At 46.1% G+C, this 24,199-nt stretch overlaps 3 protein-coding genes across 4 annotated transcripts; all 3 read right to left on the reverse strand.

The window, feature by feature from the left end:
* Nucleotides 1–6,285: 6,285 nt before the first annotated feature.
* On the reverse strand, nt 6,286–8,342 carry LOC102230761 (mid1-interacting protein 1-B-like). The gene is made up of 2 exons (XM_023329204.1): nt 8,138–8,342; nt 6,286–7,588 (listed from the first exon to the last, which is right to left on the reverse strand). The coding sequence occupies exon 2, from the start codon at nt 7,429–7,431 to the stop codon at nt 6,976–6,978; it is 456 nt and encodes a 151-aa protein (XP_023184972.1). The 5' UTR covers nt 7,432–7,588; nt 8,138–8,342; the 3' UTR covers nt 6,286–6,975.
* A 641-nt stretch (nt 8,343–8,983) lies between these two features.
* On the reverse strand, nt 8,984–12,017 carry LOC102230502 (tetraspanin-7-like). Its single transcript, XM_005815290.2, has 7 exons — nt 11,682–12,017; nt 10,673–10,861; nt 10,504–10,578; nt 10,339–10,434; nt 9,907–10,062; nt 9,460–9,543; nt 8,984–9,394 (listed from the first exon to the last, which is right to left on the reverse strand). Exons 1-7 carry the CDS (start codon nt 11,763–11,765, stop codon nt 9,326–9,328), a joined length of 753 nt encoding a protein of 250 aa, XP_005815347.1. The 5' UTR covers nt 11,766–12,017; the 3' UTR covers nt 8,984–9,325.
* A 1,455-nt stretch (nt 12,018–13,472) lies between these two features.
* On the reverse strand, nt 13,473–23,866 carry xdh (xanthine dehydrogenase). 2 transcript variants are annotated; one of them, XM_023329814.1, is made up of 35 exons: nt 23,684–23,866; nt 22,758–22,815; nt 22,123–22,219; nt 21,883–21,991; nt 21,695–21,821; nt 21,545–21,606; nt 21,249–21,338; nt 21,093–21,173; nt 20,594–20,741; nt 20,198–20,290; nt 19,932–20,083; nt 19,766–19,859; nt 18,895–19,004; nt 18,555–18,739; nt 18,322–18,484; nt 18,154–18,243; nt 17,908–18,077; nt 17,620–17,743; nt 17,425–17,544; nt 17,253–17,349; nt 17,053–17,177; nt 16,722–16,855; nt 16,360–16,447; nt 16,193–16,279; nt 15,918–16,109; nt 15,695–15,840; nt 15,460–15,541; nt 15,260–15,355; nt 14,843–15,046; nt 14,680–14,732; nt 14,492–14,606; nt 14,344–14,409; nt 14,082–14,270; nt 13,832–13,999; nt 13,473–13,748 (listed from the first exon to the last, which is right to left on the reverse strand). In XM_023329814.1, the coding sequence occupies exons 1-35, from the start codon at nt 23,768–23,770 to the stop codon at nt 13,698–13,700; spliced, it is 4,053 nt and encodes a 1,350-aa protein (XP_023185582.1). In that variant the 5' UTR covers nt 23,771–23,866; the 3' UTR covers nt 13,473–13,697. The 2 variants fall into 2 exon arrangements, with proteins under 2 accessions (XP_023185582.1, XP_023185583.1); XM_023329815.1 differs by lacking the exons at nt 21,545–21,606; nt 21,695–21,821; nt 21,883–21,991; ... (1 more) ...; nt 22,758–22,815; nt 23,684–23,866 and adding an exon at nt 21,442–21,531.
* Between the last annotated feature and the right edge of the window lie 333 nt (nt 23,867–24,199).

Consider the following 24,199-nt stretch of genomic DNA (forward strand, 5'->3'; position numbering starts at 1 on the left):
GTCAAACCAAAATGTTGAAGGACAACCGAAGGATTAAGCATCTTTTAGGTCTGCTGTCATGTCTGCTGGATTACTTTGACTATAAGATGTCATCATGAGTACTTAGACTAGGGTATCCGTCTTCTTGTCCCTACTCTAAGCAGGCAGGACACTGGACACGACTGGTGCAGAGGTTTTAAGGTAGTGGCTCTTTGAACTGATATTTGTCTTTTTAAGATTTTCTCCTTCATGTTGTGTTAAAATAAAGAACCGAGATCATTCTGTCTTCATGTCAGACTGTTGACCTAAAGCAGACCATCCTGAAGCCCGCTAACCAGTAACAGCTACAGGAGGAATCCTGGTTTACTGCAGCTGGAGCCCATTTCCTTGAGGCGGACCGACAGTTTGGACGCATTGGGCTCAGCTGTGGTTCCTGCATGTGGAGGATAAACCAGGTGAGTCTGCTGCTTCCTTAGATAACGAGATATTAAATCAACAGGAAGAAGATTTAAAATGTTTAAACCTGCAGTCAGAAGGTTCTGATCAGTGGGTTCAGCTGATCTGGGTCTGCTGTTGGGTGTTTTATGTCTGTTGGGTTTTCTATCAACTACATGCTTGGATGATTTGCTGGGTGGAACGGTTTGGAGATTTTTCTCCTGGTTCCTGTTGCTGATCAGAACCTCCTGGTGTCGGATGGATAATAAATGTTCTGAATGCTTCCTGAAGTCCAGCCAGAGGAAAACAGTCAATGAGCGTTTCCTGTCTGAGTGAGTGACTCAGTCATTCCCATAGAAACTGGGCCAAACCGTTTTCTGTAAACCGACCCAGATCAGAACCATTCATGCGTACTGGATTCTCTCTCTCTCCGTGTTTTGTGGAGCCTCGCACGTCCTCGCTCGTCTCATTCGGTCGCCCACACCCTTTCATCCAGCAGAGAACGAGGGATGAGTCATCCCTCGTTCACTTTAGAGTTTTATCCTCCGGTTCTGCTGTAGAGGGAAAAGTCCAGCTCACTTCAGGGTCAGCAGGGACTTAGCATCCACTGGTTGGTCCAAATGTTCCTTCATCCATCTAAATTATTCACATGAATTTGATTATAAATATGTTTGAACTGGTTCTGTTGGTTTGCACTTGTGAAGTTACATTATCAAAAATGAACATCAATAATTTGGGTTATTTGGCCAGTCAGTAGTAAAATATGTAGCTTCATATTTTTACCATGTTATTCATTCATCACAGCTCCAAGCTAAACCTGTTAGCTAAATTTATCAGAATACTTAGCTCTAACCTAAATATTTATTCTCCAAGTTAAATATTGAAGATAAGTTTTTAGCTAGCTCAGAGCTAATGTAGCTAACACTGAGTTAGCTCTAATACTTTAAGTATTAGGAAAGTATTAGCTAGGCTAGCTAATACTTATCTCCAAGCTAGCTAACCGTGTAGCTGATCAACTAAATATTTAGATCTAAACCTAATATTTTATTAACAAGCTAAATGCTTAATTTGGTGCTAAATATTTTTAACATATCAGCAAAATATTTAGCTAGCTAAGTAGTGCTAACAAATTTGGTTTGAAACTTTGCTAAACAAATAAACAGCACGACTTTGAAAAGTGACCCTATGAGGTACTACCACTTCCTCCTCTAGTCCAAACTGGAGAATTCATCTGTCTGAATAAATGACCTTCAGGTTGGAGCGTCTGCATGTTTGGTTGACCTGGTGACCCAATGAACTTTGGAGACAGGAACCAGGAGCTCTGACCAGAGAAATGTCGCTTTGTGGGGCTTCATATAAAACACTCTCTGGTTCTGGTAGCGGGTCAGATGGCGACGATCACCACAAACACATCGGCTGCACGTTTCTTCCAACCTCACTGCCATCTGCTTCCTCTACAACTTGTGACTGATTTCTATCGGGCCTGATGACAAACCGCCAACACCTCTCCTTCCTGCTGCGGTGGCGTGTCACAGGAAACCAACCACACGCCTCTCAAACTGAAACCAGCTCTGGAGCTTTGGGTTTCAGCTGGTTCTGATTCACCAAGCTGTGAGGAAACTTTGACGAGACGGACCGGGCTCCTAGAAGTGGCGATAAACGCTGTAATAAACACTCATCCATGCAGAGCTGTGATGGTGTGGCTGCCTGAAGCTATGCTGAAGACGCCGGATTGAATTGCTAATGCGCCGCAGGGAGTGTGTGTGTGTTTGCGTGGAGGCGTGTGTGTGTGTGTGTGTGTGTGCTGCTGGCTGGCAGCGCTGCGAGGCTGTTTAGCGAGCGAGACGAGCAGCGCTGCCGATGAATATTTAACCAGAGAGAGGCAGAGCAGCCATCATTTATTGATGCTGCTGAAGGGGAAGATGAATGGGCTGTCTGTGTACACAGCCCTGGAAACCGCCGGCATCCAGGCGAGACTCGACCCGAGTCTGGATGTGCGGCAGGAAGCAGAGATTCTCCCTGTCATGGCGGGATAGTGGGGGAATAAAAGTGTTTGTCATTAGATCTTTTAAAAACTTCAGATTCATCGGCTCCTGCAGAGGTCACGGCGGCGCTTCCTGCTCCATGTTTAGGTCCGTTCGGGGTCATGGTGGCTCTAGAGGTTCGTTCACTTCCTGCTAACGCAAAATCCTCCAGCTGTGAACAAATTAGGAGAAAGTCTGTGGTTGGTTCTGACCAAATATCACCTAAAACAGACGCTTTAAGGAAGAAACGCTTTCTGGTGGAGTCTGGGGCTCTGGTCCTGTTCAGTTCGCTTCAGTCCAACTCCAGTCCGGTTCGTTTGTGGAGCCATGATTGCTAATCGAACTCTTTTGAATGCATATGTGAACACCAAGCGAACTGGAGATTGTTCCAAAAGCAGTAAGCGGATTGCAGCGCAGGGAATTCTGGGTAAATACAAACAGAACAAACATGCTAGCCTTTCGCTAGCAGCCGAAATGGCTCATGGTCTTTAGCTAGATGAAGAGAAATCCTCCATCCGCTAAAATCCAATGCCTCCATTTTGGTTTCCATTTCTTTAAGAAGGAAGTTGGGCTCAGCATCTTCAGAAGTTTTTGTGTTGTTTCCTCCAGTGGCGCTTGGTGCAGCGCCCCCACAGGCCAGGAGGGGAACAGTGTGAATACGATCCGCAGCAACTGGAAATGTAAAAAATATTTACATTTTGGTCCCAATCAAACCGAATCTACCAAACTATCAGACGGGAAGGTTTGTCTGAGTCTGCAAACTCATCAAGCACTTCTGGGGAAGGAGACATCAGGAGGCACGATGAGCCACTCAAGAGTTAGCTTAATGTCAGAGCGAAATCACGCTACGATAAATCACGCTATGATAAATCACGCTACGATAAATCACACTACGATAAATCACGCTACGATAAATCACACTACGATAAATCACGCTACGATAAATCACGCTACGATAAATCACACTACGACAAATAAATTTAAAAGAAAAAACAGACTTTTAATCTGTCAAAATCTGCAAAAAATCACTTTGCTTTTCCAGTCCAATAACCTTATCAGTCTCTGTTTGGCATTGAATTAAACTGGTTGACCATAACAACCTGCTACGCTAACACGCCTCTTATCCTACAGACATGTAGGAATTACTGGTTTTATTAGGACTTTGGTGAATAAACCTGGAGAAATGAGATTTATATATGGAATGAAAGCTGCTACAACCAGGAGGGCTCCGGTTCGTCTGCTGTATTTATTTAATTTGAACAACTTAAAATAAAAATCTGGATTTAATCTGGAGATTATTTTAGATCCAGGAGGATTGTACCAAAAATCAATTTAAAGGTATTTATAAATGCTGCGGTAGAAGAAACATCTCCGTTTAGTTCTGAAAGACGAGTCCAAGTTCGGCGGTCGACCTCAGAAAAATGCGCTAACAAAAGAGAGGAGAAGAAAAAGGCTGATGCTCTGTGTGTGTGTGTGTGTGTGTGTGTGTGTGTTTGAGAGAGACGGTTTCAAGGCTCCCCTTCCCTTTCGCTCGTTCGCCCTCGCTGCCTCTCTCTTTGACACACACACAGGAACACACACACTCGTTTTCACGCTTCACCACCAGCACTTTCTCTCTGTGCGGATGCTCGCTCGCCCAGCGCTGCACTCAGAAGGAGGAAGACGAGGAAATCAATTAGTGTTCCTCGTCTTCTCACCTCCTCCTCTTCCTCACTCGTCTCCCCTGACGATGATGAAGCGACTCGCTCCGTTAACCTACGCTAAATCGTCTTAAAAGATCATTTTTTTCTGACGTAACTTTAACCTAATGAATGATAAACTGCTGTTTTAATTAATCTCTCCTAAATTTAACTTTCAGGAATTAATTATTGCTTGAAATTAAGAGATTTTTGTGTTAAATGTATGTTAAATGGTGCAGCAGTGCCCTCTAGTGGAGCACAGAGGGATGTAAATATTCAGCCTATTCGTTGGGGTGTGTGTGTGTGTGTGTGTGTGTGTGTCGGAGTGTGTGAGAGAAATGACACAAAAACCAACCAGAGAGCAAAACGTTCGCAAACTTCTCTCCGAAATAACGTGTTGGGCTCCACCTGCTGGACTAGACTGGGTATTACATTTCAAAAAGGCCAGGCTTTAAGATTCAGTGAAGGATCAACATCCATCAGGTTTAACTCAACGATGCCACAGCGCCCCCTAGCTGAGCAGCATCCAGAGGATTCTGTGTTTTCTGGAAGAGACGAGCCTGTGCAGCGACACACACACACACACACACACACACACACACACACACACGCAGGAAACCAGGACGGCGCTCCGCCTGTGTGAGGAAATTAGACCACCTCATTATTCAAATTAGCTCAGAGGAAAAGCGAGTCGCTCGCCTCGTTTACGCCTCAACAGATGGAGAGATCTGTCACTCTTCCTCTTCGTCTCCTCGTTCTTTCATCCCCCCTTCCTCCTCCTCTCCATTTATCCGGCTGGTTCCGTCAGGATGTCCCATCATGCATCACTTCCCTCACAATCAGCACTTGTTGCAAACCTTAACCTCCATCCTGATGGCGGCGTGTCGATGGTCACGTGGTTCTGGTGACGCCTTTGACCCCTGACCTTTCGTTCCATGAACTGAGCCGGTCTGAGTGAATTCTGGTCCAGCGTGCTGATTGGACGTTTCTCCTGGCTAATTCTTTCATTTCCCGCTATCAGAATGGATGCTAGCACGTTTCATGAGCTAGCTGAGCGGCTAGCCGGTTTCTTCTCCAGCAGGGCGGCCATTGCTGTCCTGTTGGGTCGGGACAGAGAGCGCCCTCACATGGAGGATCAGTGTAGCGTACGCAGTGGTAAAATCCAGCAGTTCTTCTGGGCTGTAGCGCCTCTAGTGGCCTCTGAAGGAACTGCTGCAGCTTTTTACATGAACTCAGTGATTAAAAGAAAAACCTTCAGCGCAGCGAATCACCCAGCTGTCACTCAAACCACAGTAACCACGGCAACCATGCAGGAGGCACATCTGGAAGGTGATAATCAGAGGGAGGGTGATTGTCATGGAAACGAGGTCTGACCTTTAACCTGACTCATTCCTTCACACACCAATCAGAGCAGGAGTGTGTGTGTGTTCCTGCTCTAACCTTGTCACACACCAAGCAGCCTACTGACACACACACACACACACCCTGCAGCAGTGATGTGTGTTACCACAGCGCCCCCTGCTGGTTGCTGCTGTAATTCCTCCAGTTTCACATCAGGATCAAAAGAATAAATTAAAAATATTTTAAATATTATTTAAGTTAAAATTTAAATCAGAATTAATAAATAATGGTTTATTAATATTTAAATATGTTTAAAATATATTTTAAAAAGACTAGAAATCTTGATTAATGGGATTTTTGTTGTCAAACGTCCAGAACCAGAACCAGAACATCAGCTGAACTGAGGATCCAGTAGAGATGAACCGACTCTCAGCAGAACCAGGTTTGGATCATAGAGTCAGAACCAAAGTGCTGCTGGTTCTGATCACTTATTAAAATAAGACTTGAGTAAATTTATTGATTTAACTCTTGACATTCTGGATCAAACTTCTCAGTAATCTCAGGATTATTATTGTTGATGGATCTTAATCTGACTCTGGATTAACTCCTGAATTATTGTTCTATATACTGGACAATATGGCCGACAAACATCATGATATAAACATCAGTCAATATTGATTATTACCGATTAGTTTTTTGGTTATTAATCAGGTTTACTGAATGTTTTCTGTGAGCTGCATAGGCTCCGCCCACTTTCTGCAGACAGTTCAGATTTCATAGTCAAGCGCACCAATCGGCTTCGGTTTGAAAATAAAACCATGGAGACGTTCATCAGAACATTTTATTACCAAGCTGAACATTAAATAAAAACCATCCAGAGCCGAGAAGCAAACATCAGACCTCTGGTTAAACAAACGCGTCGTTAAATCATTTCTGTTGGTTCTACAGGTTCTGATCGGCTGATCCAAACAGGATGAATCAGTCTGAAAACGTCTGGAGTTCCAGTTCAAAACAAACAACTTCATCCATCAAACTGAGTCCATCAGAACGGTCCAGATGGAGGTTCTGGTGGTTCTGGAGGATTATTTAGAGACGTTTGTGCGTTTGTCGCTTCGTTGCATAGTTTAGTCCGCAGGATGAAATGAAGGACATGAGGACAGACTGACACTGGAAAAGGCAGCAAACAGAGAGGAAACAGCAGCTTCCTCTATGATGACCTTTAACCCCAACTGTCACACAGGTAGGGTTAGCTTTAGCTCATTAGCTACAAAAACTGTTAGCAGACCAACCAGTTTGATCCGGTTGGTGCGGCTGGAAGCTGATGGTGCGTTTAAGGACACTTGTTCAGACATGAAGGCAAATTTAGCAGGAAGTGAAGCAGAGCTTCATTTTTCCACATTTAACCTTGAACAGAAACACCAGAGGTCAAAGGTCGTCAATAATCTGGCTTTTTAATGTGTGGGTGTTAGTTTTTGTAGGTAATGAGCTAAGCGGAGCCGCGGATCGCCCGGGCCGGGTCAGTTCCTGCAGCCGATCTCCTCCTTGTAGCGGTTGGTTAGCGTGTTAGCCTTTAGCGTGAGCTTGGACAGAACCGCCTGCAGTCCGTTCAGGTGGAAGTGGAACTGTTTCTCCAGGTCGTCGTCCCCGGCCTCGCCGCGCTCCGCCTCGGCCTTGGGCCGCTCGTCGCCCAGGACGCCCCACTCCATGTCGTTCCGGATGGACTTGAGCAGGACGTAGGAGCTGTACATGTCTCCGTCCGGCTGGAAGTAGCCGTTGGTGGACGGGGCGGACTCCGGGGCCGACTCCGGGACGGACTCCGGGGCCTTCAGGTCCTCGCCGTCCTCCAGGGGGACGTCCCGCAGCAGGCTGGGCACCATCACCGTCTGGTCCATGTTGTTGACGGCGCCGATGAAGCGGCTCATGGCGGTGAAGAGCGAGTTCTTCTGGTTGTAGGAGTCCGATATCTGCATCATGGTGACGTCCGCTCTGACCGCCCGGCGCCGTCCAGGACCAAACTTAGCCCGCTAATGCTCTTTGGGGGATTAGGACGGAGCTGGAGCCTGATCCCGGGTCAGGAGGGAGACTCTGGGCCGGGTCGGTCCTGCAGGACTCCAGACGTCCACCAGCCACCTGGAAACAAGCAGGAAGACATGATCCAGCCATCTAGATGAATAATCTGGAATAATAATCCAGAACCCAACATTCATCTAGAGGTTCAGATTAAACACAACATGGCAGAAAAAAGCTGCTACTTTTAATAAAAACATAAACTCTCTTCAAACTGTAAAACATAACTTCAGCCTTTATTTAACTCTAAACATGAAAACAATCATCAGAATCGGTTCGGTTCGGCTCGGCAGCCGTCGGTTCTGAGGAACCTAACTGCTGATGAAATACAGGAACTGTCCGATGATGGAACCAGCATCACCCTGTGGGTTTTCAATGCAAACATCCCCGAAAATCAGCAGAACAAATTCACCAGAACCCCAGGAGGTTCGGTTATCCTGATCCAATTGATCCTCACTACGGGGAGGCTAACGGAACATCTCTCTGCGGGATTCGGGTCAGAACAGCCGGTACTGCGCTCCAGACCAGCGGTAATTCCGGGTCCCGCTATCTGACTAGCTAGCGCCGCATTAACCGGAAACCCCCTGCAGGTGGTCGGCCCGGAGGGCTTACCGTGTTCCGGCCGTGGTTCCTGGCTGCCGTCCGGGTGTGGAGCACCGGGTTCCGGTCGTCTGTCGGTCCGGTAAGCGATGAGCTCAGGGAGGGTCGGCGGGTTTGTCCGAACAAGGGTGTAGCGGAGCGGCGGCGGGGCGGGGCTTAGGATCTCAGGAAGCATGAGCCACAGCCAATCACAGCGAGGTACGCAGAAGATGGCCAATCATACACGGCATGACGTCAGGTGGAACGTTGGAAAATGTTAGATTGTTAAACTGATTAATTATGAAGTAAATACTAGAAGAAACAGTTTAATTTACTTTTATATGAAGTATTTTAATAACATTCAATTACTATAAATTCTTAGGGTCAGCAATTACTAATTAATTATATTAAGCACAATTATTTATTTTGAAGAAAATTCATAATTAAGTATTATTACTATAAATAATCATTTGACTCGCTTTTTTATAAGCGATTATTTAACTATATTAAATAAGTTATGTTTTATTATTATTCAGTCCTTATATTAGCAATTATTGGTATTGGTGTATTTTATATAATATATATAACAATTATTTCTTTTTATCATATATTTTTATATAATAATCGAGAGAAGAATAGCGTTGCTAGCCTCAGCAATTAACAACAGTTGTAAGAGGCTTTTATTTTGAAGGAAGTGTAGTTTAGGTTCAGTTAAGAGTCTGAAGGTGGAAACTGTCATAAACGGGAGGATTTATTGACTTTATCATTTTCATAATGCAGTGAGGAGAATCTGTTGGTGTAAATGTCGGTAGAAATCTCAGTTTTACATCTGAATATTTGCTTAAATGAAACATTTAATGTTAATCAGATCAACACAGCTTCAGTCCCACAGAGAGATTTTATTTTCTGAACATAAGGAGTAAAATGTGAGTTTGATCTTAAACCTGCTCTGGGTTCAAACAGGCCGCAGCTGGTCTGCAGCTTCCAGCGCGTCATCATCAGTAATAATACCGCAGCGCCCTCTGCTGGGCGCAGGGAAACACTGCAACCAGCTAAAACTGCAAAAATCCTCATAGAACAGAATAAATACAAGAAACAATGAGACGGTGTGTTTGTGTCTGCGGGTTTCCATGGTGACGTCCTCCTGATGCGTTGTCTTGGAGACAGCAGATGGTCAGACAGGATTCCAGGTGAAGGACACACCTGTCCTCAGTTCACCTGTCAGACCATCTCATACTGGTTGGTGCTGATGAAGTGGGCCAAGCAGCAGGCCAGAGACGTCCCGACCACCTGAGACAGAACCGGGTCACACTGGGTCCAAACATCAGTTACCTGTGAAGGTCAGGGGTCAGTACCTGAGAGAAGGCGATGCCAAAGGTCACGCCAGCTATGACGGCCATGTTGTTCTCTATGAAGGACACCACCAGCTCATAGCAGCCCTGCAGAGACACAGAGACAGGTCGTCAAGCAGTCCATCCATCCATCCATCCATCCATCCATCCATCCATCCATCCATCCATCCATCCATCCATCCATCCATCCATCCATCCATCCATCCATAAACCTCTTAATAGGTAAATTAGGACCAAAAGTTTTAGTTTTTACTTCTAAAGTTTTCTTGCTACATGATGTTTCCTGTAATTGTATAGGGTTACAAATAGGGTTAGGGTTGAGGCATAAAAAAAGATCAAAGTAAAGAAGGCAGTAAAAGGTAACTGAGCTCAGCCTGAATGACTGGATTGTTGCAGCTTCCTGGAGGTTTCAGTCAGCTTCAGTCAGAACTCTCCTGGTGACCTCCTGACCTGTCTGTAGACTTTGTGTGCAGCCAGAGTCACATTCTTCAGGTCAGCTTTGCTGCACTCCACATAGGTAACACAGCAGCTGGCAGGGATACCGCTGGCAGGAAAATACACACTGCTGAACCAGCTGGTGAAGTTCTGGACTCCACAGCAGTGTAACTGAAGAAACATCCAGAAAGACAAAAGATGCAACGTTTAAAGGCCGATTCTGTTTTTGGTTTTCTTATGAGTAAGCTAGTGCATCGTCTGCGTATGGTGTGATCCGCAGGTTGCCATGGTGAATGTAGAGAGGCCGTTAATTGATAAATGTGGATGTTGTTCTTTCAAAGACAGAGACAGAGAATAAAAAGATTAAAAACAAGAAACTAGGAAGGTCTGAGCAGAAGCCCTGAGGAACGCTACGACCAGCTAAGGGTTCAACTCTGCTGTACTCACGGTGCGCTGGACGCTGTCCACTGCCATGCTCCTCTCATCGTATCCGTTGTACCACATGACGGCCTCAGAGTACGACGTCAGGAATGTTCCTTTAATCTGGCGACACACAGCCGGTCAGATGATTTACCGAGTCAAACGTCTGAAATGAACTGGAATGTTTCAGACCTCGTGACGAAAGATGAACCCAGAGATTCCAGCGACGAGTTCAATCACGAAAACCAGAGACAGAAACACTGCATACTGGAAGAGGTCAGAGGTCAAGATGAGACATTCTGCTTCCTGTAATCATGTTAATCTGTGTCCCCTCAGGGTGTAATCTGAAGAGATCTCCCACCAGTTTGAGCATCCAGGGTCGACCCCTGCAGGTGGCGAAGCAGCCGAACAGTCCGAACAGGACGATGGCGGCGCCGGTACCGGCCAGCGCGTACGGCGCGTTGGAGGGGCCGCTGGAGATCAGCAGCATGTACGGCCCCAACATGAACTTCCACCACAACCCCACCGAGAGCAGGACCACACCTGTCACCTGAGGGGGCGGAGCCAGCGGTCAGACTGACGGCCAATCAGCTGCTGGTTTTAAATAAATCATGATTCCTGATCTCAGGTCCTGGTTCTGTTTCCAGACGATAGAACCTGCCTGATTATCTGTTTTTCTGTGGGATCAGAACCGGACCAGATGGGCCGAGTCACAGGAAGGAGGCGGGTCGTGATTCAGCAGCACATGACTGAGAGCGAACGGCGGCAGCCAAGTGACAAAGTGACAAACAGACGAGAACCAGAGCAGCAGCAGCAGTGATGCTAACGGCTCAGGTTCACTGAAGGAAGGTGAATTTAAAACCAGATAATTCAGATCTTTAATGATTCGTTTCTGTTCCTCTGCTGGGACAGGAAAAATGTTACAAAGCCCCAAAAACTGAGAAATAACAATAATTCATATAATGTGGGGAAATGTAGATGAATCTGATCCTCTGTGGTTCAGCAGAGCAGGAGGAAAAGGTTCTGTTCAGCAGCACAAACCGTCTGGGAGGCGGACCGGGTCCAAAAGAATCAAATCATTACATTCCTTAAATAATGGGTCTGGTTATTTATGCCAAAAGTTATTGGTTTTGTTGCCTAATTTAATTTATTAATTTGATCTCAAGTCATAAAGTCAGAATATTCTGTCTTTTTACTTTCAATTAACAAAATAAAAGATGTTAAATAATTAATTTATCTGATTGAGCGTGGAGGTTCAGCTCCTACCTGCCTCTAGAAACCAGGATCTACCTGCAGAAGGAGAAACGTAAACTCTGCTCCTCTTCCTCAGCCTGCCAGAGGAGGAAGAGGAGGAAGAGGAAGGTCCTCACCCAGAAGATGAAGGAGTAAAGCAGCAGCAGCGTCTTCAGGATGAAGATCACCGGTTTGGTCTCCATCCTGCTGGGAGCCATCATCAGTCTGACTTCAACTGGACCCGCTGCTCCTCTTCCTCTGTCTTTGTATGGGCTGATGAAGGCTCTCTGACGCGTCAAACGGCGCCCTCTGCTGGAGGGAAATAAAACTGCAACATCCTCGAACGTTACAGGGATTCTTCAGAATCAGTACAGTTAAAGTTTGTTTTTAGAGTTTTTACGGAGCGGTTCTGGATCAGTTTGGGTTCTGGGTGAACGCAGATGAACGTGTGAACGTCCAGAATGTGTCGGGTGGTGTGAGGTGGGGGTGAGACCCCCCCTCACCGCCGTGTGAATTGTGTGGTCGCGGTGTGAAGTATGATGGTCACATGGTGCTTCCTCTACAGACCAGCCCTCAGTGGGACAGAAACCAGAGAGAAACCGGGTCATCAGTACGGTCCGCGTGACGTTCTGCTGGAGCGCCACATTAAAGGCTCAGTGGCACCGAGGTCCAGTTCTGACTCTGCTTGATGTTTGCCGCAGGTGGTGTTTGGGCCGCAGACACGGCCAGAGTAACACAGAGGTTCTTGTTCTTTTACGCCCAGATTCGGTCCAGGACGGCCCGATAACCACGGCTTTAACCAACCGCTGCTGCTCCAGCTTCAGGCCATAACCGGGTTCTACAGAACTGGGCCTCAAAACAACAACCCCAAAGGAAATGGACCTGGTTCTGGACACCAGCCAGGTCTGAAAAGAGCATCGGTCCAACATGACTTCCTGAGAGACGCTAGTCGTTCATCTAGTTTGAATTTTACAAAGATCTGATCAGATCAAAGTTAGAAACACTGCTGAGCAGAACCATGGAGGTTCTGTTGGGTCGGAGGAGGTTCTGTTCTTTAGGTCTCATCAGTGTCTCAGAATATCCATCCTTATGATCCACCTCTGAATATGAACAGCCACAGGAAGCCCAGATGGTACCTGGATCTACTGAAACCAGAACTTTACACAAAGTTCCCAATAAATCCAAACATCCTCGATTTGTTTGTCACTGACTGAAGTTAAATCAGACCAAACCTCCCCTCCTCTAGGTCAGTTAGATTACATCAGGTTTTTCTGTTTGCTAAGCAGAAATCGCAGCTAAAACATCTTTTAATTCTTTCTTCAAACTCAAAAGTTCACATTTAATCAGCAACCAGGTTTTTACTTCCTGTCTTCAGATGCTCCTTAAATGTTTTTACATAATGGTTTTTCCTCATGGTGTCATGTTATGAAGGTCCTCCTGCAGTGAAACAGCCCTCAGCATGATGCTGCCACCTCCATGCTTCACAGTGTGGATGGTGAGCTTCCCTGCTTTCCTCTAAACGTAACAATGATCATTATAACCAAACATTTCTCCTTTAGTCTCATCAGACCTCCACAAATCAAACTGTTTGTCTGTGGACAACTAAACCAACTGATCTGAACTAAATCACCTGGTAACCACATCACATGATGCAGCTGTCAGGAACACCTTATATGGTCACTGAAGATGCTAGTTTCATGTTTAAAATGTGTTTTTAAGCTGTTGTGACTCTAAAACAGGAAGTGACATCACTGAGGGGAGCACCTGATGGAAGGAGGAATCTTCCTACACCTAAAACTACAGATCTCTCATCTATGAATTCATAAAGCCTTCCCTGCATCCAAACTGATGCTTTCTCAAACAGCAGCTCCCCCTGCTGGCCAGAGTTCAGAATGCAGCTTTATTCTGAAGGATAACAGAAAGTCAAGCAGGTTTCATCAAGTTTTATTTTCTCCAGACACAGTCATCGTCATGTAGCTCCAGTTTGGTCCTTACAGATGGTGAAATTAGACGAAGCAGATTTGTGGAAATCCTCCCAGAACCTCTGCGGTTCTCTGTATCATCAGAAGGATCCAGAACAGAACCCCAGCAGTTCATCACAGCCAGGATGATGAGACGATCACGGCGTCTGTAAACTGAGACCAGATCGTCCTCTAAACCCGTACCGACCAGGGCGTGAAGGTTCCTGGCTCAGCTGGAGGGCACTGGGAGGAAACCAGCAGAACCAAACAATCAGGAAGGTTTTTATTTCTGCACCACTAAAGCATCTTCCTGGAGGTTTTCATACCAGTTTGGTGAATTGGTCACAACAGGCGTTGCGGATCCTTTCTGCTGAGGCTGGGCTGTCCAGCCTAAAGGGTCCCATCATTTGTGACTCCGCCCGGGCGGCTCTGACGGCGTCTTTGATGGCGTAGAAAACAGACGCCGCCAGGAAGAGAGGAGGCTCGCCCACCGCCTGGTAGAGAGAGAGTCGGTTTAAAACGTCCTGCTCTGGATGAGAGCGGGGATGTTTCTGTCTGCAGGGTCAACGATGTTACCTTGGAGGCGAAGATGGCCTTTTCATTGGGAGAATCTCGGAGCAGCGAGACGGTCAGCTGAGTGGGAATGTCGCCGAAGGCTGGAATCTTGTAGGAACCAGGACCCCGAGTGAGGAGGACCCCCTGAGGGGAGTAATGGAGCTCCTCCAGCGTGAAGAGGCCCAGACCCTGCATGAAGCCCCCCTCAACCTGCACCCACAGGAGAAGATGTAGACCAGACCGGGGATCCGGTTAAACCACGGCAGAGTGTTTGATGACTTACCTGTCCGATGTCGATGGCTGGATTCAAACTGTGACCTACGTCCATCACTATAGTGGTCCTCAAGTTCTGCCACACAAAGTGACGAGAAAAGTCAAAAAGCCTTCCTTATACTTTAATCTGAGGGCTAAAGTATAAGGACAGTACACACCTTGTGAGCTCCAGTCAGACAGTCTATCTCCACCTCTGAACAAGCCACTCCGTAGCTGTAGTAGTTGAAGGCTCTGCCTGAGTTGGTGTCAAAGTCATAGCCCAGATCTGGAGTCCTAGTGAAGCAAAGGAAACCCTTCCAGTTTGGTTGAACTCAAATCAAAGCAGTGACTGAACTTGAAAGCTCACTTGTAGAAGCCGTTGGCACTGAGGTCGACTCTGTCGAAGTAAGCAGCATTCACCTAGAAAACACAAACCAACACTGGGACATTTAAAAGACCCAAGATGCTGGGTTCATCTAGATTAAAGAAAAAGAAACAACAAGGTCGTGTGACTTCTTTGTTCTTCTCACCCAGTCCTCCCAAGATCCTTTGGGATTCTTGGTCTTAAACGGCTCCAGGCGCTTCAGCAGAGTCTCACAGGCGTTCTGAACGGCCGCCCCGTTGAGGTCGGTGGATGCGGACGCAGCGGTGGGGCTGGTGTTGGCCACGGTGTTGGTGCTGGTCTCTGAGATGAAAACCTTTGAACAGGGAATACCCAGAACCCTGCTGGCAACCTGGACACAGTTCAGATGCACATGATGCTGAACTGATTTCCTTACATATTTTAATATAGCGCCTTTATACAATAATTTATTTTTCTAGAAAGCTGCTGTTTTTTGAGGCGGGGCAGTTCCTTCTGAAATAAGGTCAAATCAGCAGCTGAAGACGTGGTTGATGATTTAAAGAGGGTTGTGTGTTAACAAGTTGTTGTTTTTTCAGTTCTCCACCTGGACCATCTTGGTGTGAAGTCCCTGTCCCATCTCTGTCCCTCCATGAGTCAACAACACAGAGCCGTCTCTGTAGATGTGGACGAGAGCGCCAGCCTGAAGACAAAGAACACCGTAGGTCAAACTTATTCATGAATAAACTCCTTAGATTCCTCAAACACTGCTTGACCTGCAGCAGATCACTGCCCAGTAGAGCAAACCTGATTGAGGAAGGTGGCTGTAAAGCTGATGCCAAACTTAGTGGGCACGATCGCAAGTCCTTGTTTGGTCCATCGGTTCTGTCTGAAATGAAACACAAAAACCATTTTATTCACAACTTTACTCTGGTCAGTTAAACTTCGGAGGTAAAGGAGGTCAAAGCTAGTCAGAAACATCCATCAGTCTAGTTGTTGTCAGTTTGGAGCTAAACATTTCCTTCAGATTCAGTAGTTTTACCTGTTAAAGAGATCAGCAGCAGCTCGTCGTTGCTCGTATTCAGACCGTGAAAGACACTCGTCCCAGCAGCGATCCAGTGTGAGGCCATGCAGGATCTGGTTGTAGGGCGTTGACTCTCCCTCCAAGTACAGGTTCAACCGGCGCACCTGTAGGGGAACAGACACGTTAACTGGACTCTCCTACACCAGAGTCCAGCTGCTCAGACATTTATTCATGGACAGACCTCCTCAGGTGAGCGGCCCAGACTATGAGCCACATCTGTAATCCAGTTCTCAGCTACCATCATGCCTTGAGGTCCTCCAAAGCCTCTGAAGGCCGTGTTGGATGGGAGGTTGGTGCGACACATGAAACCTTGGCCACGCACGTTTGGTATCCGGTATGAATTTTCCATGTGGAACAGAGCACGCTCCATAATCTGAATGAATACAAAGAAGCAAAGTATCGTCAGCATAGCGTGTGATGAAAAGAGGAGAAATCCTGGTTGTGGATGAAACTCACTGCCTGGGAGAGATCCATGGAGTTTCCAGAATTGCTGTAGAAAGACACATCCAGAGCGACTACCTTCCCACTCTGGAGGAAACCAACCTACCACAGAAACAAGGAGTGAAGCTCAGATCCTCCCAATAATGTTACCTCTATCAGAAGCTTAGGGGAACTATGTATACTTTGTATTTCCCGTAGAACGGATGACGACCTCCAGTGATCAGCATGTCCTCATCTCTGTCCAGCATACACCTGACAGGTCTCTTCAACCTGAAACACACAAAACTCTTTAAATCTTTGGAGTTTCAGAGTTTTTTTTTCTCGGCGGCGCTAGTGGCTCGTATTTTTTCTACAGTAGGCAGACAGGAAGGAGGGTGAGGAGAGGGGGGAAGACATGGGGCAAAGGTCGTCGGGACTGGGAGTCGAACCCGCGACGTCCGCGTCGAGGACTAAGGCCTCCAAACGTGGGGCGTGCTAACCCCCTGCGCCACCACAGCACGCCCCAGAGTTTCAGAGTTTTAACATGAAACAAGGGGACACCTACCTGTTTGCTGCCACGGCAACAACAGTGGACAACACAGTGGTCCGACTTTCTTTTCCTCCAAACCCTCCACCCATCCGCTTAACTCGTACCAGCACCCTGTTAGCTGGGACACCCAAGGCCTTTGCTACAAAAGACTGGAGAACAAGAGACAAACAAAATGTGTCAGATAGGAGGGTCGATTCTTTCTACTCTGAATGAAAGTGAACATTTAAACTTAGAAATAGGATTAAGGTTATTTGTGGTTTTAGTTTTTGAACATGGCTGACAGCTTCCTGAGGCGAAGCTGTGTTATGGACTCTGCATAACACAGGTACTGAATTCTGATTGTTACCTGAGAATCAGAAGGTGATTGGCTGGAAATGAAGAGCTCCATTTCTCCATCTTCTTCTCGGGGAACAGCTAGAGTGACGTTTGTCTCCAGGTAAAAATGCTCCTGACCTCCCATATGGATCTCACCTTAGAGACAGTCATTGGCTAATTACCATCTAATTAACCAAGGTCAGATGGAGGTCAAGGGGCAGATTGTTGTACCCTCCAGTATGTGATCAGCTTGTTTAAAGCCTGCTTCCATGTCTCCATTCTGGATGGCTCTGATTGGTTCATAGAAGGACTGGGCGGCAATGGCTTCCTGTTAAAGGAAACAAAAATGTGGTTCAGTGAGTTCTACTGTGATTACTGAGCGTCCAGGTGGTTCTGGTCTCACCTGGATGGTGACGATGGGCTTCAGCTCTTCATACTGGATCCTCACAGCTTTGGCAGCTCTCTGAGCATGAAGCTGAGAGTCGGCCACCACAGCACCGATAATGTGACCCACACAGGTCACCTGTGAAAACAACAGACGCATCATTAACCTGAACATGACAGAACCACCTGATTGATCGGTGTGACAGAAACACACCTGGCCGTCGGCGAAGACTGTCTCGTCTTGTCTTACTCCAGTTACGTTACTGCCGGGAACGTCACTGGCAAAAAGACAGCAGACGACTCCGGGACACCGCTCTGCCGCTGATACATCCACAGAGCTGCAGCGAACACACAGCAGGTGAGACCAGACAGGTGTGTGGGGGTGTCCAGGTGTGTGTTACTGTCCAGGTGTGTGTTACTGTCCAGGTGTGTGTTACTGTCCAGGTGTGTGTTACTGTCCAGGTGTGTGTTACTGTCCAGGTGTGACCGCAGTGTGTCTTACAGTATCCTAGCGTGAGCCTTGGTGCTGGTGATGAGGGCCAGGTAAAGCTCATTCTCGTAGAGAGGCACATCGTCACAGTAAACCGCCTCACCTGTGGCCTGCTTCAAGGCTGACAGGTGCATTATGGGACAGCCCACCATGTCATCCTGGTTCTGCCCCTCTGGCACCGCCTGGAGGTCGAGCAGAGAATTATACTCCTGGACATTAGATGTGTTTGTCTGCGTGGTGGAGGTGTGTTTGCTGTACCTGGTAGACCTGAACGCTGGACGGTGTCTCTGGATGGTAAATCTCTGTGGCACTCAGACACTCTGAGCTAACCTCCTGAACACTCAGACCCTGACAGAACAACAAATCTTAAAGACTGTCTGGTTTTACTTTCATTAGATGGAAGAAGTTGAACTCAACGAGACAAACCTGCAATCTGAGCTTCTGTAGAACCGTCAGGTAGAACTTGTAGAAAAGGCTTAGGGTCAGGGTCTGCCGGTACGTCACCATGCCACCGGGTGCAGAGGGGTCGAGGCTCATCTCCTCAGCCAATGAGGAGCAAGCCTCCTGAAGAAGCTCCTCCCCCCACTGCCTGCATAACGCAGCACATTGTTGAATCCAGTCTTCCTCTAACGGTTTGATCTTTACCCTCCAGTTCTTACCTTCCCAGCAGCCGGTTTGCCGTTTTTTTGGCCAGTGCCGTCACCGGCGCCATGCCACCATAACTCAGCCTCAGGTCTTTAACTATATCAGTCCCAGGAGAGAAGATGGCGCTCATCGCCGCGGTGACGATGCTGATGTCATCCTCACGGCGTGGGGACTGCTTGAAGGCTGAGACGAACTGACACTATGGAGAGAGGAAAGGTCAGCGGCCTCAAAGGAGAGAGTCAGGATGAAAGAAGGCAGAGAAAGTCATCAGTGGAGGACAACCAGACTCAGGTTTAGGCTTCGAGACGTCCATGATAGTTTGGTGAGAGACCATAGTTCTGATGTGACACCAACCTTCTTGCTGTATGGGATGAGTATAGAGAGCAGGATCTCCTGAGGTCGTACAGTTGTCTTCCTGTAACCTGTGAAGAAACCGTCATCCATCTGAACCTCCCGACTGCCATCTGGTGGATGGAGAAGAGAAGGGTGGCAATTAAAATGCAGTCATAGGAAAATGGAAAAGTTTTCTTGATTTCCTGTGACATTTGGCTCCAGAGAGCTTCATGGTCTACTCAGTGACCACTAGGTGTTCAGGTCCGGTAGCTGTACAATAAACCCACACCACCCTTCCACCACCGTGCTTGACTCTTGGTTCTGTCCATAATGGTCCAACGTCTCTATGTTGGTCTCATCTGTCCAGAGGACAGATTGTCTGCTAATTGATGGACTTGAAGATGACCCGGGTAGTTGGGCAACACCAGATCTGAGGTCTTTCATCAAACTGATGAACTTCCTGTTTCTGCAGCACATCAAAGATTTTACTGAAGCAGCAAGAAGAACAAAGGTTTACCCATTATGATCATTACAGAGATGAATGTGGGATTTGCTGTTAATCATCTGCAAAGACCTGAATGAGAAGATCTAACTGAATTACTCATCAACCTTTTGTCCTGTGGAACAGGAAACCTAAAGGACTAAAGGTTCATGAGTCCGAAAACAATAAACACTGCACATTGCACAAGTTCTGGTGAAAACTTGTGTAACAGGCTGTTTACATTCAGAAAAACATCCAGTTTGGACTCTTGATTAAAGGTCGCCTAAGCTCCGCCCCCTCTGACAAACAGAGACAGTGTGACATCAGGACGTTTTGTCTCTCGGTGGCTTCATCTTTAGGATGATTTTCACACAGAAACAGAACCAGATAAACCAGGAGGAAAAGTTCTACCTTTGTCCCTCAGGGTGAGTTTACAGCCCGCCACCATAAACACAGGGTTGAGGTCTGATATGGGACTGGCTGTCATGATGTTTCCACCAATGGCCTGAAAACACAACCAGTTACACAGACTGTACTCCTGTGATGACTTCAGATCATCTGAACTTTAGAAACTCACAGCTACGTTACGGATCTGCTGTCCTGCAAACCATCGCAGCTGCTCCAAGATGGCCTGGAAGACTTGAGTCTGGTGAGGAGGAAGACTCTGAACGGCCTCTTTCAGCACCGCCCCCATGTGGCTGAGGGTGCATGCTGCACCAAACACGACGCCTACAGACCAGAGAGGATGCTTAGTCACGTCTTGTGTTGTATATTTTGGACTTTTAGTGTTAAAATGAATGAAGTTTAAGATGTTTGTGCTACTTTAGGAAGAATCATTCTCACCATCCTCAGTGTGAGTCACTGCGTTCAGCTCAGCGATGAAACCCGGAGCCAAGACCACAGGGTACACCATGTTTTTAAATTTGACTTCAATACCTGGAACAGGATGAATGGATGGATGATGGATGGATGGACGGATGGATGGATGATGGATGGATGGATGGATGGATGGATGATAGATGGATGGACGGACAGACGGATGGATGGATGATGGATGGATGGATGGATGGATGGATGGATGGATGGATGGATGATGGATGGATGGATGATGGACGGACGGATGGATGATGGATGGACAGATGGATGGATGGATGATGGATGGATGGATGGATGATGGGTGATGGATGGATGGATGGATGGACGGATGGATGGATGGCGGTAGGGAAGCAGAAAACTCACCCACTTCAGTGTTTCCTACCACCAGTCGGGCGTCTGGATGTTTCCACTTCAGGAGCAGAAGCTCATCCAGGCTCTCTGGCTGCAGCCATGTTGTCCGGTCTCCATGGAAACACAGAGAACGTGATGATCTTTGACCTTTAGACAGATTCTACGGGAGAAGAAAGGCAAGAAGAAATGTTTAAGTCATTCATCAAATAATCAGCGAAGGGTTAAAATAACTTGGTAGTGGACTATTTTCTCACACAAAGTGTAAAATTAGACTAAACGTAATGATACTACAGCTGTAGTACTGTAGTACTGTAGTACTGTAGTAGTACTGTAGTACACCTGGACTGCTCTGGTTCCTTTGTGTAGTTTAGATTTTTGGCTGAAACAAAAGCCTATGTTCAACCATACGCAGATGATAGTCAGGTTTATATGTAACATATTCATGGTGCTTTGCCTGGTTTAACTCCTGAAACCTCTCTGAATGAATCTCCAGAGGTGTTGTGTTCCTCACCATGAGTTCAGGGGGGAAGATGACTTCCTGTGTGGGATCGTAAGGCTCAAAGTCTGCTGGGTTGAACAGAGATGTTGCCTCCTGTGAAACAATCTACATTTAATGCTGGTCAAACCAAAGATATTCGTACTGAAGTCGGCTTTTAGTGAGGCTTGCCTCTGGTTTGTCCTTTGACCCTTGGAAAGCTCCGTTCCCATTGGTCATACAGCAGCCATTTTGTCCTTTGCCTCCACAACATCCGCCTTTCTAGAAGAACACAAGTTAAAATTGTTACTGTCTTCATGTGGACAGCTGAATCTGCTGCTGTCTCATGGTAAACACCATGAATCATTGTTTTGTTTTTTTACACCTGCTAGTTGTTACTGTCTCTATGGTGACAGCTTATGGTCCCTACGTTGGTCCAGACATGTTAAAGTTACTGAAACCAGAAACACAAAGCCATCCATTCGTACCACCGTGAAGGTTTTGTATCCCTCCAGAATCGGTCTGTATCCTGTACAGCGGCACAGATTTCCTGAAAGTGAAGATTATTTTCATTACTGCAGTGAGAACGACTCAGATTAAGATGAGAGTCAGAGTCTGATGCCTCCATTAACAACAACCTTGGAAGGCCTCCTCCACGTCGGCCATGTTTGGAGTGGGGTTGTTCCTCAGCAGTGCGTACATAGACATGACGATTCCCGGAGTGCAGAAACCACACTGAGAGCCGTGAGACCTGGCGATCCGTTCCTGAACAGAGACGGACGTTAATGCCACTGATGACGCTTCAGACGGTGACACCTGGTCTCACCTGTACAGGGTGCAGCTTCCTCGCCACGCTGCCAATTCCCTCCACCGTTGTCACGGCAACCAGGTGTAGAGAGCACAGGGGTGCGAGGCAGGCGTTCACGGCGTAATGTCTGAGATCAGTTGAAGACAACAGTTCATTGAGCAGCTGTGAAATCAGTTTGTTGGTGTGGAGAGTCTCAGAAGTCAGATGGAAGCACATGACCGCAGTCCAGGCACGGTTCATTCACCCAGCGGAGGATACAGCAGCTGCTGCGGCTCCGCCTGGTATCGGGACAGCATGACGGTGCAGGCGCCACATCCCCCTTCAGCACAGCCCAGCTTGGTTCCTGTCAGCCCCACTGAGGGACACACACCGTGAGTTAATGTGGAAATCAGGGAATCATTGGCAGAACTGGTCAAATCTTCACTCTGACCTCCTGACTGCTCATGTACTCAATGTTTAAGATTCAAAACTACAATCCTGATCTAAATCAGCAGTAGCCAGAGGAAGTCCAAACGTCTTCACTCAACCAGAGACCTGAAGGGAAATCACCTTTCACAGTCTGAGTCTTAAATCTCATAATGTCCAACATCGTGTCACGATCTCTGGTCCTTCTCATGATGCTAATTATCATGTCTCTCCTCAAACTCCGTTTTGATTCATCGTCCTGCTGACCTGCTGTCTCCTACAAACAGTTTTTACCATAAAACCCAGAAGGTTTTCACTAGATACTGAGCGGGTCTCTTTGGTTCTGTTGACCCATCCTTCCTCTCCATCAGTCTCTCTCTGACCTCTGACCTTTTTCTAGTTGTACTTCATTCTGGGGTTCCTCAGGGACAGGAAGTTGATATAAAAACATTTAACTGGTTGATGATGAAAGGTGGGTCGGATCTTACGTTTCCTCCTCAGGTACGTCAGCAGAGTCGTCTCAGGATCTGGGTTTTTTTCAACAATCTGCAACAGTTAACAGAATAAAAACCTAAAAAAACTATAAAAATAACTTTAAAAATTGTATTTAATAAATTAAAGTGATGTAAGTTAAAAATACAAAGAACAACAATTATTAAAATTAATTTACTGAAATTAAATTGAACATTTTAAGAATTAAAAAATATTAAATACACAAATAAAATAAATGAAATAAAAATATATTATGGTGGTTATTAAGAATAAATAAGATTACATTCAAATAAAAATTAAGATTTAAGTTTTAATTTCTGAACATTTTTAAAATAAAAAGATAAACAAATAAAAAAATGAAGAAATAATTTAAAGTAGTAATAAATAAATAAATAAATGAAAATTAAATACAAATAAATAAATAAACTACCAATTAAAATCTAACTTATAAAATCCTGTGTGTATCACCAGTTCTGTCATTTTAAAACAAAAAATAATTCTTGAATGTAATGAATTAATAAAAACCATTTAAAATATAATAAATTAATTAAAATAACTGGACAAATAATAATAAAAAAATAAAAATAATGACAGATCTAAATCAGGGAAAAGTCTAATAAATAAATGAAAATAAAACAAATAAAATCTAGATTTCAATATTAAAACCTTGTTTATATAAACTAAACATACTGGAGCCTCAGTAAAGGACGGATTGGGTCTGGAACCAGAACCAGAACCAGCTCAGATCAGTTAAATCCTTTCTCAATATTTTCTGTTTTCTCCAAACTGCAGATGATTAATGAAGATTTCTCCATTCGGGTCGGGTCAGTAGAACCGAGCCTGGTATCAGTGGGTCAACATGCAGCATGGGATCAGACTGAACTCCTGAGTTCCACCAGAACCAGAACCGACCCGGTCTTACCTTCCTTCCATTCACAAAGAAGATGAGCTCATCAGAGCCGGTCCGGTTCTGAGAGTCGGCCATGGTTCTGTTCCTGCTGGTCTCCATCCTGCTGGTGCTAATGAAGCTCCTTCAGAGGAAGGCCCCACCTCTTCCTCCTCTTCCTCCTCCCAGAACCTCCGGTCCAACGGGAGTCGGATCCGTTCCAGTCACGTGAGGAGAAGCGATGCTGCAGTCGGGCCGACGACCCGCCACAGTCAGAACTTTGATCATAAACTTATTACACGCCCCTGCAGGCTAATTATTCACAGCTGGGGGTCAAAGGTCAGGACGGTATGGCTTAGGTAACGGGTTCAGAGGCGTGAGGTCACATGCTGCAGACATGGAGAGTAAAAACGACGATTATTAATCATAAAAATACGATAAAACTCAATATGCAGAAAAAACTAATAAATCATAAAATGTTCTTTAGATCCATCAACAAACTAAATGCACAGATCCAGTCACACTTTATTATCAATAAGTGAAATATTTACA

This window comes from Xiphophorus maculatus, chromosome 24 (assembly GCF_002775205.1).
Source record: "Xiphophorus maculatus strain JP 163 A chromosome 24, X_maculatus-5.0-male, whole genome shotgun sequence".
NCBI classification, from domain to species: Eukaryota; Metazoa; Chordata; class Actinopteri; order Cyprinodontiformes; family Poeciliidae; genus Xiphophorus; species Xiphophorus maculatus.

Bases quoted from the DNA above. Each gene is read 5' to 3' on its own strand.
- xdh (XM_023329814.1), bottom strand. From the start codon at position 23,770: ATGGAGACCAGCAGGAACAGAACCATGGCCGACTCTCAGAACCGGACC. The intron at 20,084-20,197 runs GTGAGAATGATT...TCTGGTCTGTAG, and splicing joins AGTGACTCACACTGAGGATG to GCGTCGTGTTTGGTGCAGCA. The intron at 14,000-14,081 runs GTAACATCGTTG...TCTCTCTACCAG, and splicing joins AGGCCATCTTCGCCTCCAAG to GCGGTGGGCGAGCCTCCTCT.
- LOC102230502 (XM_005815290.2), bottom strand. From the start codon at position 11,765: ATGATGGCTCCCAGCAGGATGGAGACCAAACCGGTGATCTTCATCCTG. The intron at 10,862-11,681 runs GTGAGGACCTTC...CCGCCCCCTCAG, and splicing joins TTTACTCCTTCATCTTCTGG to GTGACAGGTGTGGTCCTGCT. The intron at 10,063-10,338 runs GTGAGTACAGCA...ATGTTTCTTCAG, and splicing joins TGGACAGCGTCCAGCGCACC to TTACACTGCTGTGGAGTCCA.
- LOC102230761 (XM_023329204.1), bottom strand. From the start codon at position 7,431: ATGATGCAGATATCGGACTCCTACAACCAGAAGAACTCGCTCTTCACC.